This window comes from Stegastes partitus, unplaced genomic scaffold (genome assembly GCF_000690725.1).
Source record: "Stegastes partitus isolate 25-593 unplaced genomic scaffold, Stegastes_partitus-1.0.2 Scaffold1137, whole genome shotgun sequence".
Taxonomy (NCBI): domain Eukaryota; kingdom Metazoa; phylum Chordata; class Actinopteri; family Pomacentridae; genus Stegastes; species Stegastes partitus.
In genome coordinates this window covers 136572-150820 of record NW_007578868.1, presented here as the reverse complement: position 1 = coordinate 150820, position 14249 = coordinate 136572, and the positions used below count along the sequence as shown (strand labels likewise).

Here is a 14249-nt window from a genome sequence, read left to right as displayed (position 1 = left end):
CAGAAGACGTCTCTGAGTTCTCCTCCTGCTTCGTGTTCTGGTTCCTCAGAGCAGCAGGACGGACTGACCTCGGTGGGTGAAGACTTCTTTGTGGTCCAGCAGCAGACGGTTTGAAGTTTTCTAAGTTTGCTGCTGCGGGTCAGAACTCCAACAGAAACACTGGCCTTAAAAACCAACGTGACCTTTTCATCCGTTTGCCGACGACTATTCAGACGCTCATCTTTTATTCAGCGGAGCGCCGTTTAGCTGCAGCCATTATGAGCGATTACACAGAACCCTCTGGTTCTGATCACGGAGAGTTCTCAGGAAACAAAAGCTGCTGCTGCGCCCAAACTTTAAACACTGCTCGGCCCGCCGCCACAGAACTCGGCCATTCACAGACGACAAAAGCGTCTCGCTGACTTCAGCCCGTTTGACAAACAGGCCGGTCCTCGACAGAAACTCCCGCTTTTGTTCGGCGCCTCAAAGTAACCGCGAAGCCTTCAGACGGGCGGCGAGGCGTTCGGGCGTCGTCACTCAGGCTCGGCGCCGCCCAGACGGATGCAGATCGGCCCGGCGCTGACATTTAATAAAGGCTTTTTTATTTTCTGCCGGCGACCCCCGTCTGGGAAAGATTTCTCTGAGCTGCACAAACCGGCGAAATGGTCCCAGCGGGGCGCCGAGCAGAGTGGGCTTAATTTCATTTCTTTTTTAAAACTCAACAGCAGCAAATTAGTCCGTCAAGACGCCGCCTCGGTGCTCAGATGGATTTACAGGAAGGAAGGAAGCTGCAGGCGGCGCTTTGTGTCGTCTCCGGGCCTTGTTGTGTCGTTTTAGCGTCTTTTGTGTCATCTTTGCTTGTGTTTGTATCGTCTTTGCCTCGTTAGCAACTTTTTGTGTCGTTACTTTGCCGTTCAAACTTCTTTTTGTGTCATTGTTTCAGCTTTTTTTGTAATTTTTGTGTCATTTTAACACATTTTTGTATCGTTTTTGTATCTTTTTCTCTCTTTTCGTGTCTTTTTTGCATAATTTTTGTGTCATTTTAACATCTTTTGTGTCATTCTGTGTCATTTTTGGGTCTTTTGATTCACGTTTGTGTCATTTTAGTGTCGTTTCCTGTCGTCTTTGTATTATTTTTGTGCCATTGTTGCACCTTTTTTTTTTGTCATTTTAACATCTTTTTTGTCATTTTGGGGTCATTTTAACACCATTTTGTGTATTTTTTTGGGGTCATTTTGCATCATTTATGCCTCCTTGTGTCATTTAAGTAACTTTTTGTGTCATGTCTCTTCTTTTTATCGTCATTGTTGGGTCTTTTGTATCACATTTGTGTCATTCTTGGGTTTTTTGTGTCTTTTTGTGTCATTTTTGTGCCATTTTGACGTCTTTTGTGTCATTTTGCCTGTCTTTATTGTCATTCTTGGGTTTTTTATGTCACGTTTGTGTCATTTTTACATCTTTTTGTGTCATTTTCTGTCTTTTTTTGACGTTTTGGGTATTTTTGTGTCATTTTAACATCATTCTGTGTATTTTTTTGTCATTTTCCATCATTTTTGCCTCCTTGTGTCACGTTAGCGATCTTTTTTGCCGTTACTTTGCCATTCAAACATCTTTTTGTGTCATTTTGCTTCTTTTTTTTCCTTCTTGAGTCTTTTGCATCACGTGTTTCCTTCTTCCATCATTTTTTCGTATCTGTTTTTTCATTTTAACATCTTCAGTGTATATTTTTGTATCATATTTGTGCCGTTTTGCGTCTTTGTGTGTAACTGTTTGATCTGTTTCGTCATCTTTGGGTCTTTGTGTCCCATTTGTGTCACTTTAACGTCGTTTCACATCATTTTGGGCCTTCGGTGTCGTGTTAACATCGTTCTGTGTCCTTCTAGCAGCAGGTAGCGCTGAATCGAAGGAGGCGTGAATTAAACCGAGACGCCGTGAATCTGAGTCACCGATTGATTTACTGTCAAAAAGCTTTAACGCTCATCCATCGTTTTATTTTTATTTATTTATTTATTTGTCTTTATTTTTATTTTCGGAGGTAAAAGTTTGCTTCTTAAACAAAACAACAATAAACGTGTTTCATCAACAAATAACAAACAAGGAGCACAAACGAGTTCTGACCACGACAGACGGAATAAAGGATCAGTTAAATAAAACTAAATCCAGCACCAATAAACTTGTGTTTTAGTTCTGAACGTTCACTGCAGTCGCTTCGTTTGAAGTCGTGTTGTCTTCAAGAAAAATCATGAAAGTGTCGCCGTTTATCAGCCGGAAACCTCAAACTGTCCAACATCTGTGACGTACAGCTCCAACATCAACATCACTTTATTCTACATTTAAATGGTTTAAAAATAAATCGTTTGCTCGAACCAGATTCTGTCAAAAAGAAAAAATTCTGCACGTCTGGACAAAATCAGAAAGTTATGAACGAGTCGGCTGCGACCGACAGTCGGGTGACAAGAATTCAGAGAGTTTTGGGTTGAACTGCCGACAGAGGAGACAAAAAATCAAACTGAGCCGTTTAAAAATGTGCCAAAAATCAACCGTTTGGTCAAAACAGATTCTGGAAAAAGACAAAAATTCTGCACTCGTCTGTGGAAAGACGAAGCCTCGACCGGGTGAGCTGAGACCAACAGTCGGGTGGTCAAAATTCAGCGAGTTTTCCTGCATTTTTAACCGATGGGACACATCCGGGGCTCAGAGCAGCAGGTTCTGTCTGGGTTTTGCTCTGGTTCTGTTCCCGCTGTGGGCTCCTAACTCTAATCAACACGTCCAGAACAACGTTAAACCTGAAACGACTCAGTTCAACGAGTCAGAACCTCAAAAAACTGGAGCTTCTCTGATTCACCACAGTTTATGTTCTGTGATGTCAGAACCTGAACAGATGGAAACGTGGAGCCAAGACTGGATTTCAGCAGAAATGTATCCACACATGTATTTGTTATCGACGTACAGGAGCGTTCTGTGGATCAACACCAGCCTGGAGTCCAACAACAACGTAAAACTTGTTCAAAATGAATCAGAAGTTTGAGCAAAAATATCCAAAATCATCCGTTTTTAATTATTCAACACGGCTGTAATTTAAACTAAAGAATCTGAATCCGTTGTGGAAACACGTCCTGAAGTTCAACCAAAACAGTTTTTATTTATTTTTGTGGGTTTTTTTTGTCTTTCTTGCCCGACGCCTCAAAAGCTCGTTTCTGCTCCGACGTGTCGAACAAACGATCGGCCGGATGCCAGTTTGACGAGTTCGTGGACGGAGAAGCCGACAGCGTTTGCAGCTCAGGTCTTCTGCAGATAGCAGACCATCTCCCTGCTTCTGAATCCCGTCCGAGAACAAACGAGGAGTCGAGACAGAAAGCGGGCCGCTCTGCCAGAACTCTGCAGGCAGAAACCCAGCAGAGCGGGTCGTCGCCAGCAGCGGGTTCGTCTGCTGAAGGAAAGCAGCCTTGACTGATGGCGGGCGGGAAGCCGAGCGACCAGAAGACACATCAGGTGTAAATTACAAAGTAAATGGCGCCTGAATCCCATTTAGCTGCTCCGACCTCTTCAGCTTCACAGACAGACCCGACGTTCACGTGTTCTGTCCCACACGCCTCGTTTGAACGCTCGCCAAAAACAAGCCGCTTGGTCCAAACGGATTCTGGCAAAAACAAAGAATTCTGCTCCTGGCTGCGGCGACGCGACGCCTCGAGTGGCTCGGCTGCAACCGACAGTCACGTCACAAAAATTCAGCCGTTTTTATTTGAATGATTTTTGACCCGAACTGCATTTCAAAGTTCGACTCGTCTGAACGGACTCATGTCGGCGCTTCTACGAGTCAAAGTGAGAAAACCTGGAAGCTTCTCTGCTGTAATCACCAGACATGATGTCAGAACCTCAAATATCAGCCACAGACTGTGTTTTAGTGGAAACATGGATCCATCCGTTAAATATTTTCCCCGTTTCCAGGGCCTTGAATTAAAACGTGGGCGTCGTTAGTCACTCCGATCTGCTGGAAACCGTTTAGTCTCGTCTAAATATGACTCACAGCTCTTCACAAATGGTCCAATATGGATCAAAAACGATCAAAAGTGACCAAATGACCAAAACCAAACGGTCAAAATAACTAAAAAACGTTCCAAAATCACTCAACAACTCTTTCATTCATTCAGAGCTTGTGCACATGTCGACAGTTCGGCGTTAAAACGACCAAAAACGTCAAACTCAGTTGATTTTTTTCCAGTTTTCGGGGTCCAACAATTAAAACAATGAACCTCTAATGAGTCGTTTCACGGTTCAGATCCGATGAACACGATGTGGTCCGAGTCTTCGCCAAACTTCCCGTCTGTGGGAGTTTTATTTTGGGAGATATTAAACCTTTAAAATGGCTTCTGGGGAAAAATTCAAGCTCTGACATCATAAAACTCTTTAAATTCAACCGAAGACATTTGACAGAACTCGGTTTTGGGTCAGAAACAACAAACAGGTGACGTCCCACTGAGGTCTGAGGTGGTTCTGATGGTGAATCGGGTCGTTTTGGTGCCTTTCCTTCAACATAACACGACTGTTTAAGTTTGCCGGCTGGTTCTGGGTTCAGACGGTTTATAATTTAAACCGGGCCTTCACCAGAACGACCGGGTTGGTGACAAACAGGAAGCTGTCGCCGCTGCGGTCCGTCCAATCAGGGAGCAGGAGTGAAAACAGCTGGTTGACGTGAAACTGTTTTTCTTTTTTTATCTCCAGACAACTTCTACAAGGTGGAGGGAGCCAAGGACGCCTTAATCTGCGGGAACAGCAGCGACGCCGGGTGAGTTCTCGCTTCTGTCGAGTCAGAACGCTGTGGAAACGTTTGGATCTGGTTCTGGTGTTTGGCTGCTTCCTGCTGCCGATCATCCTGGGATGTTTCACCTCAAAGGTCGTAGCTGTTGCTTCGTCTTTGGCGAAAGACGTTGGTCAGACGTTGGTCCGATGTTAGTTAGACGTTGGTCAGACGTTAGTTAGACGTTAGTCAAACGTTAGTCAGACGTTGGTCCGATGTTAGTTAGACGTTGGTCAGACGTTAGTCAGACCCGCTGTGATTGGTCGGGTTGATGTCGGGATCGGTTTGGACGAGTCTTTAGTTGTCTTGACGATGAATGAGTTTGTGTTTTTGTCCAGTTCTGGAGGGTTTTTGAGTTGATTCGACTCATTTTGGACAAATTTAGAGTAAATGTGTTTAAATGGGTCCACGGTTCTACTAGAACCCGGTCTCTGCTCGACGTTTCACCAACCGTTGAAGCTCCAACATCAGTAGAGCCCGATGTGGTGACGTTGGACCAGACCAGGTTCTGGTTTGTGGTTATTTTGAGCCACTCTGGACCATTTTGGTTCCATTTGGGGTCACTGCTGAGCCCTTCAGAGAAGTTCTGACTCATTCTAATGATGGTTGGAGTTGTTTCGATGAGTTCTGAGGACTTTGGACACATGTTGAGCTGTTCTGAGGACTTCCGGAGTCGGTTTTTCAGGCTCTTTGAGACGCAGATGGTCGATGGTGGTGCTGATCCACAAAGTTCCTGTCAGAGTCCATCTATGGATGGATCCATGGTTCTGCTAGAATCCAGTCTCTGGTCACGTTTCACCAACCGTTGAGGCTCTAGCATCAGTAGGACCTGGTCTAACAAGACAAGGTTCCAGTTTTTGTGATTCTAATGTGTCAAAGCAGCAGCACGAGTCCATCGGGACCGGTTTGACGTCACTTTGAACCATTTCTGAGTCATTCTGGACGAATCGGGATTCGTTTTCAACAGATTTCAATTTGTTTTGTACAAATTTAATGTCAGTTTTAGAGTTTTTCATTAGTTTTCTACAACTTTTGAGTCATTTCGTAGAAATTTCAAATCCTTTTGGACACATTTTAATTTATTTGCAACAATTCAGTCATTTTTCCACAACATGAGTCCATCTAGACCAGATTTGTGTCTGTTTGAATGAACTTTGGACCATTTTTGTTTCATTCGGGGTCATTTTTAGCTGTTTAGAACAAATCTTCAATAATTTTGGACGCGTTTGAGTCATTTTACGGGGGTTTTAGTAAGTATTTGCCGGCCGTGCGTCCCTCTGCTGCGTGCCGTCCTCTCCGTGTGAACACAGTCGAGATGTTTTTGTTGTTGCAGCAGAAAATAACAAAAATGTGAAGTGAATTAGAAAAGATTTCTGTCTCCTGTTTGACCGCCGTCCTGCCGGTGGCGCCGAACAACGGCCCAGAAATCGTCCTTCAGGCCTTCTTCACGCCGCCGCCATCCATCAACGGGAGCTTTTATTTAATATCTACGAGCGAGGAAGACTTTCCTGCGGCTGAGGGGAAAGTTTCAGTTCAGCCGGTTTCAGTGTGTTCCTTCATCCCTGCTGCTGGAGGACGACGGAAACAGATTGAGCGCCGCTCGGTTCAGATCTCATCTGGGAATCTGAACAAACAGCAGCTTGAGTCTTTAGTTCGGCAAATATTTTCCTCGGATGTCGAGCCGGAAATAATCTCACCGGTTGGGTCTGGAGGCGAAGTACCAGAAGTTTTTAACTAAATATTAGAGCTGGGCTGCTGACTGTGCTCCTGTACGAGCTCGCTGCTCACGTACGCCGACGCTTTTCTCTTGAATTTAACACAGAAGCATCATAAAGGTCCAAACGCTGGCTGTTCAGGACCTGTAAGAGAAAATAAATGAACAAAGACGCGTAAAATCAACAAAAAGTGACTTTAATTAAAAATAAAACAAACATCGAGCAGTAATTTATTTCTTTACAACATTTGCCAAATTGTTTTTACTGCATTTAAATCAGCAAAAATATGATTATTTAACAAACAATTTACTGCTTTTTGTGTATTAAAGGGTTAAAAATGATTTCATTTTTTGCATTTTTAAATAACAGATAATAATGAGTAAAACCACAGACGAAGGAAATGAACGGTAGAATAAAATGACATCGTTTTGTATTTAAATCAACTAAAATCGTCTTTATTTTACAGCATCTGCGTCGTTTTCACAGTTCATTCAGCTTCTCATTGTTTTTACAGATTTAGTTTTGCTGCAAGAACTAAATTAAAAAATAAAGATTTAGAATGAATCCTTAAAATATCAAATAGATTCATTTAAAATAAAAGCTGTTCTACATGTTCTCCTGTTTTTTGTTTGTTACTTTACTAACAATAATAACAATAATAACAATAATATTAATATGTAGTGAAATCACAGAGACGTGTTTTATTGACATGTTGAGGAAACCCTGCCTGCTGATCCTGTTTCTCGGTTCATGTCATCATAAAACTTCACTTCCGTTAAAAACATCAACATGTTCCAGATATTTCGCCGCTTGGCGCTTCGTTTTCTCTGCGGTCGACCCTGAACGTCTCGCGGCGCCTTCGCGTGTCGCTGCTGGACGTCGGCTGTCAGGCAGGACGAGGATCGGTGCTGACTGTCCGCGCTGAGAGCATCACGCTGACTGACAGCGCCATGACAACGCAGCATCACGCGGCGTCACGCTGCTAGCCCCCAGCTAGCCCCCGGCTAAGCTAATGGCGGAAGCACACAGCCGGCGGGCTAGCGGGGCGCTAAGCTAACGGCCGCGTGGGTCAGTGAAGGTTCAGGAGAACAGAGGAGATGCAGCAGATAGCTGATGTGAGAACAGTCGACAGGCATCCAGAGCGACAGACGCAGGAGGAGAAACGAAGCTCCGAGCAGGAACCAGACGTGGTTCTGTGTGCTGACAACAGAACCGGCTTTAGCTGCACTAAGAACCTTCTGGCCTCGATGAACCGTCAAGACAACGGTGCTCCAAAGAACCCAAGCAAGACTACGTTGTTTAGGGAACACATTTTCAACAGATTTGCAGCGTTTGTTCCGTTAGAACACGTTGAATGTTTTGTCATCAGAGGAACCGTTTCTGGTTCCACAGAGACCCGTTTGTCTGAAAACACACCAACAGAACCTCCAGGAACCTAAAACCGGGTTCCTCCAGGCAGCATAACTGGTGCTCCGAAGAGCTTTGGGTTTCTGAAGGAACCATTTTCCATAAGGTTCTGCGTGGACCCGCCTGGTCCAGGACCCGCTCATTGTTTACATAATTTGTCAGCAAAAAAAATAAAAAATTCAATGTAAGGATTTGCAGCGTTTGTTCCGTTAGAACACTTCCTGTTTGGGTGTAGAAGAGCAGAAGAACCAGTTTTAGCTCCTCAGAGAACCTTTTAGTGATCGGGTCCCCCAGTAAGGCCCAATAACTGCCTCTTTCAGGCACCAGAACTGCTGCTCCAGACCTTCCTGTGTGGACCCACCTGGTTCTGTTATGATAACTGGACTCGTGTTTGAGAAGTCCAACTTTGATTGGGTTCCTTCTGCTGGAACACATTTAGTATTTAGAGTTCTTGTCCAGACAGAAGAACCCGTTACGAGACGCCAGGTTCTGACGACTTCCTGCTGACACGGAACCAGCTGGTTGTTGAGTTCTTAGATGGAGTCGGAGCTCCGTTCACACGATGACTTTACCTCTGAGGGGCAGATGTCCTTTGTTTCTCCTTTTGCCCTCGACCCGGTGTCCTGAACGCTCCGCTCGCTGGTCGGCCGCTGGTTCTGAGGCTCTGGAGGCTTCTCTCTGGTCCTCAGAGTGAGTCAGCGGCCGGGTCGGAGCTGCAGGACGATGAGAGCGGCGATGACAGTGACGTTGATCATCGTGTTGTTTGTGCTGAAGCTGCCCTGCTCGCGCATGATGCTGATTGGCCGAGCCCGAGGGCAGAGGTCACTGAGCTAAGCCGCTGTGACATCCACCCCGACGCGCTGCAGCTCCACCACCAGCTGCAGCAGCATCACGCTGAATCACGGCCGCTCCGCCGGCCGGCCGGCGTAGCGCCTCCGTGTAGAGAACACGAGGGCTGAGATCAGCATCGTGTCACAGCGCAGCTCCATCAGGTTGGAAGAAGCTAATCAGGCCGAGTCAACGTCCGCCGCTAGCTTAGGCTGAAGAACAGAGAGCACGTTCTCTGGTCAGAAGGTCATCTTGTTCAGCTCAGATGGAGTCCAGATGTTTGGTGTGAACCTGACCAGGACCACCACAGTGAGTCCTGACAGTGAAGCACGGAGGTGGCAGCATCATGATGTGGGGCTGCATGAGGGCAGAAGGTGTTGGTGATGTTTCTAGAAGCTCCATGAATGTCTGACCGCAAAAACATACAAAATACCTGCAAACTGACAAAATGAGCACAAAAAGTTACACAATGATGTCAAAAAGATACAAAATAACGACAAAAAGATGCTAAACGATCACAAAAAGGTACAAAATAACCACAAAAAGATCCTAAACGACCACGAAAAGATGCTAAATAACCACAAAAAGATGCTAAACAGCCACAAAAAGATGCTAAATAACCACAAAAAGATGCTAAATAACCACAAAAAGATGCTAAACAATCACAAAAAGGTACAAAATAACCACAAAAAGATGCTAAACGACCACAAAAAGATGCTACACAGCCACAAAAAGGTACAAAATAACCACAAAAAGATCCTAAACGACCACGAAAAGATGCTAAATAACCACAAAAAGATGCTAAACAACCACGAAAAGTTACACAATGATGTCAAAAAGATGCTAAATAACCACAAAAAGGTGCTAAATGAGCACAAAGAGACACAAAACGACCATAAGAACACACAACGTGACCACACAGAGACGGGTCAGGTTATCTTCCCGTGGCCGTCACCAGGTGTCACCGGTGTGAACAGGTGATGTTGGGATGCAGACGGAGGAGCAGCGCTCGCCTCAGGACCGACTCAGAAGCAAACAACCGGCGCGAGGCGTCGTCAGAGCGATGCCGACCGGGGAGCTGATTGATGTTAAGTGCTTCGACCCTCCCAGGAAGTTGTTCTTCCCCATTAGCTCTGAGATTTACGAGCAGCTTCCAGCAGACGTCCCGCGATTGTTTCACTTCAGGAGGAGGTCGGGCAGCCGGAGAAGGTCCCAGTCCGGTATGTCCGGTTCAGAACAAGTTCTCCTCAACCGCCGGTCTCTAAGTAGCCACATTAGCTTCATCGTCAACCACAGATGTTCGTGTTTATTGGTAGAACTGGAGCATCGGATTAAACATTCAGAACCAACCCTACGAGGAGGGAGGCGCCTCTAAAGGACGTGTTCGGCCGTGAGCCTGGAACGTTTACCCAGAATGCACTTCACCACAAACACGCCATGCCCACTGTGAAGCACGGCGGCGGCGGCATCATCAGGCTGAGCGTGCGCCTGCACAGGGTCGCATCTGCTGGAAGGTTTGAAGGCATTTAGACAAACAACAGAAAAACAAAATCAAACTAAAGACGCTTCATCACAGAAACTTCTACTTTTTTTTTTTGTGATTTTACAAGATTTTAATTTAACAAAAAATCAGTAAAATATCAGTTTAATGTTAAAAATCTGTAAAACAATCAAACAAAATGATTTTCTGCTGATTTAAATAAACATTCGACTCTAAATTCAAGTTACTGTTTACTGACGTTTACGGCTTCGACCGGCTTCATTCAGTTCAATTAAAGGTTTTTAACCAAACTTTGGTTTCATGTGCAGAATTTTTCCTTTAAATGAGCAAATATTTGTGAACTCGTTCCAGTGTTTTGCTGATTCTTGTGCAGTCAGACGCAGTGAATCATGACGTGGACGTTACTGACGGGCTTTTCAGGGTTAACACATAAATGATGCCTTTTTCTTTCTGTTTCCTGCTCGTTATCTGTAATTCAACAAAACCACAGTTTAAAAAAGTTATCTATCAGTCTTTATTCCTTTTTGTTGCTCTCAGATTCCAGCAGATCGGTGTGAAGTCGTCGTGTTTGGTGCTGATTGAAGCTCTGGAGCGAATCAGAGCCGGAGTGAGACTCAGAACCTGGACGGGTTTCAGCGGTTCTTCAGAGAAACGCCTTTAATTAGTCAGAAACCTGCCCAGAACGCAGCCCGACGCCTCGAATACCTCCCACGACGCGTCGCAGACCTCGCCGGCATTCTGCTGACACGCCGCCTCCCTCGTTAGCGATGCTAATTAGCCGCCATGTGACCCGTGAGGTCACAGCGGGGAAGCTCGCGAGCGGCCGATTGGAGGAGCAGCTGCCTCGGCGAGCGTCGGAGCGTCGCTGCCAGCTCGAGGCGCTTCACATCCGCCGACTGTTCCAGGCCGTCCGTCAGCCAACGTTTTAACGGGACACAAACACTAAAAGCACGTTTGTGGTTTTTTTTGTTGTAAACGCGTCCAAAACCCTCCGAGCGTCCCTCCTGTTCAACGCTGTTCTTCTTGGAGCAGAAGAGAAACGAAAAAGGAGGAAGCTTAAAACGACGGCGGCGTCTTCAGAGATCCGGAGATCTGGACCAGAGTTAAACACAGGAAGCTGCTGAACGATGCTCAGAAAAAAAATCAACTTTTAACAACTTTAACTTCACGAAAAAAAACCCTGAAAAGTTCTGCAGAGGAACGCCACAGAGACGTATGTTATTAATATGTTATAAAAACGGTGAAATAATGTTCAACACCTGCCACTTAAATAACAGAATAATCACCGAGCTAATGAGCTTCTGGCTGATCTGAGGGCAGGCAGAAGGTGTCATTTAATTCTCAAACACTCTAAGAAAACTTTTATTAGTATTATTTATAAAATGATGCGCTCCTGATTTACAGCAAATACGTGTGAAATAAATTATTGTTTTTTACCTCATTTAAATACAACAAAAGCCGTTTAATTGGTCTGAAGAAGGAAAAATAAAAAATCTGGATTTTTGATGCAGACAGTTTTTACAGTTTTTACATTCTTAATGTTTAGGAGAATATTTAAATTATATTTTAAAATAAAATACAATTTCAGTCATAAAATAAGAGTTTGAACCATTGAAACCACTTTTTAGATGCTCCATGAACACGAGCTCTCCAACAGCAGCGTCTATATTTATAGTACATTTATATCTTTACTCATTTAAATAAACTGAAATATTATCTGGAAATTAACAAAACTGGGAAAATAAAATAAACAGTTGAAAATATTTTTCATTTTTATTTAAAATATGTTTTTTTTTTTCAAACAGCAGCAAATATGTAAAATAATATTTTTTACTCATTTAAATCAACTGAAAATGGGCCATTTTATAGTCAAACACTGTAAACAAACAAATACATTTATTGTATTTTTTATTTCTCTTTTTTGACCTTTTTGTAAATTAATGTTTTGTTTTGTTTTGTTCTTGGATCTTATTGGACTTTTTCTGGAAATGAACAAAACTGAGAAAATAAAAATAAATAAGTAACAGTTAAAAATATTTTTTTACATTTTTATTTAAAATATTTTTTTTCAAACAGCAGCAAATATGTAAATAATATTTTTGCTTATTTAAATGTAGTGATTTTATTATATTTTTTTGCTATTGACTATATGTAATAAATAGACTATTACAATAAATGCACTATTTAAAAAGGAGTTTAAATATTTTAAATTCTGGATATAAATAATTCTTCTTTCACATAACAGCAAACATCATAACGATCAAACTGATTTTACAGAACCAGGACAAACTCATTTTTATAAAATCACATTTTTGTTCAGTTTTTTCAGCTTAATTTGGATTTTAAGGCTTTTATTTTGGTAATTTAATCTGGAATTGGACCGAACAGGTAGAACCTGTGAGCTCGCAGCAAACAGACTGAATCAGTCAGAGGCGGGTCGGTGCAGCGTCTCTGAGGAGCTCCGGTGGGTCCAGAACCTCCGGAGCTCGTCGTGATTCTGCCGCTCTGGCAGCAGCGGGCCGGGTCCAGATGGGATTAGTTAAAGCTGTTCTGGGTCACGTCCCGGGTCGCCGCGAGCGGAAACCAGCGTCGGCTCAACGAGCTTCAGTCCGTGAGCTCAGCGTTCTGGTCCGAACCCAGAACTCGTGAGTCCTTCACTCTTCACTGCCTTCAGTCGCCGTGACGACGACGACAAACGACAAATTAACAGAACCGTGAAGTCCGTGTGGAGCAGGACGGAACCACGGCTCAACACTGAACCAGATTTACTGTTAAACTACAGATAATGTAAATCACAGTGAGTTACACAAAACAGAACAAAAACTCCTCAAAGTATAAATAATCAGACCAATAATCTGGATTTTTATAATATTTTACTGTCAAATGATTTTACTGTATTAAATAAAAACACATGGATGTCCTTTGCAGACATTTTACAGATTTTACTAACGTTTGATTGTGATCATAAAATATTTCTAATAAATTTAAAACCTCAAGAAATATTTACATTTTTTCTACTTGTTTCACAGACGTTTACGAGTCGTTTTGTTGTAAATTACAGATAATATCTGATAAAATCGCAATAAAAATGTATTCATTTACACATTAACTGTAAAAAACAGAATAAAAGTCCTTAAAGAAGCCGAACTGTAAACAATCACATCAATAATCTGTATTTTTACTTAAATTCACAGTAAAATTACTTTATTTTACTGTATTAAATAAAAATTACATGTATATATATATATAAAATATACTTTATAGATATTTTACAAATATTGACATTTTTGTTTCGTATTTAACAGATATTTGCTCTTATTTGAAAGAACGTGTGTTGATGATAGAGAAATGTTAAATCATTTATTTAACTGTTATTTTACGGCCCGTTCCTGTTAAATCACAGATAATATCGAATAAAATCACACTGAGTTCAGACAAACTGAAAACATCCATCATTTAGACGTTTGCTCGCGTTTCTAGTTTCCGTGTTTGTTTTTTTTCCAGATTGGTTTGTGGTTTCCGTCCTGAGCCGACGTTCAACCACATTCAGACGCATTAACGCTGCTGCAGACGCATCAGATCCATTAAAACTCATTAATCCTGTCTGAAGCGCCGCGATGCCGTCGGGCTTCTTAGAAACTTTAAAACAACTCCTGATGTTCAACCAACAGAAGCGAGTTCATAACCGGAGGCATCGACGCTTGTTTTTAGGGATTTAAAAATAAAAAATAAGCCGTCAAAGTGTATTGAATTAATTTACAACAAGCTGAGTTCAGTTTTGAATCCATCATCGCCCCAGTTTGAGTCGTACAAAAATTCCAGATAATGTTTAATAAAATCACAGAAGAGCAGAAAATAATCTGTATTTTTGCAAACAGTTATTTGTCCTGTTACAAAATCTGACCTTAAAATTACACAATTATTGATTTTTAACCTGTTTTCCAATCCGAAATGCAAAAAGTCTTTGTACAAATAACAATCGCCCGCATCCTCCACCAGCAACGGACCAACAGGAAGCGGC

The 14249-nt window shown here is 42.8% G+C and overlaps 1 protein-coding gene across 1 annotated transcript in view; it reads left to right on the top strand.

The window, feature by feature from the left end:
- LOC103368275 (sodium channel protein type 2 subunit alpha-like) overlaps nucleotides 1-14249 on the top strand; it is a 157211-nt gene that overhangs the window by 19223 nt on the left and 123739 nt on the right. Inside the window, exon 5 of the mRNA XM_008296600.1 lies at nucleotides 4702-4765. Coding sequence (XP_008294822.1) covers nucleotides 4702-4765 — 64 coding nt within the window. The remainder of the gene's footprint in view (nucleotides 1-4701; nucleotides 4766-14249) is intronic.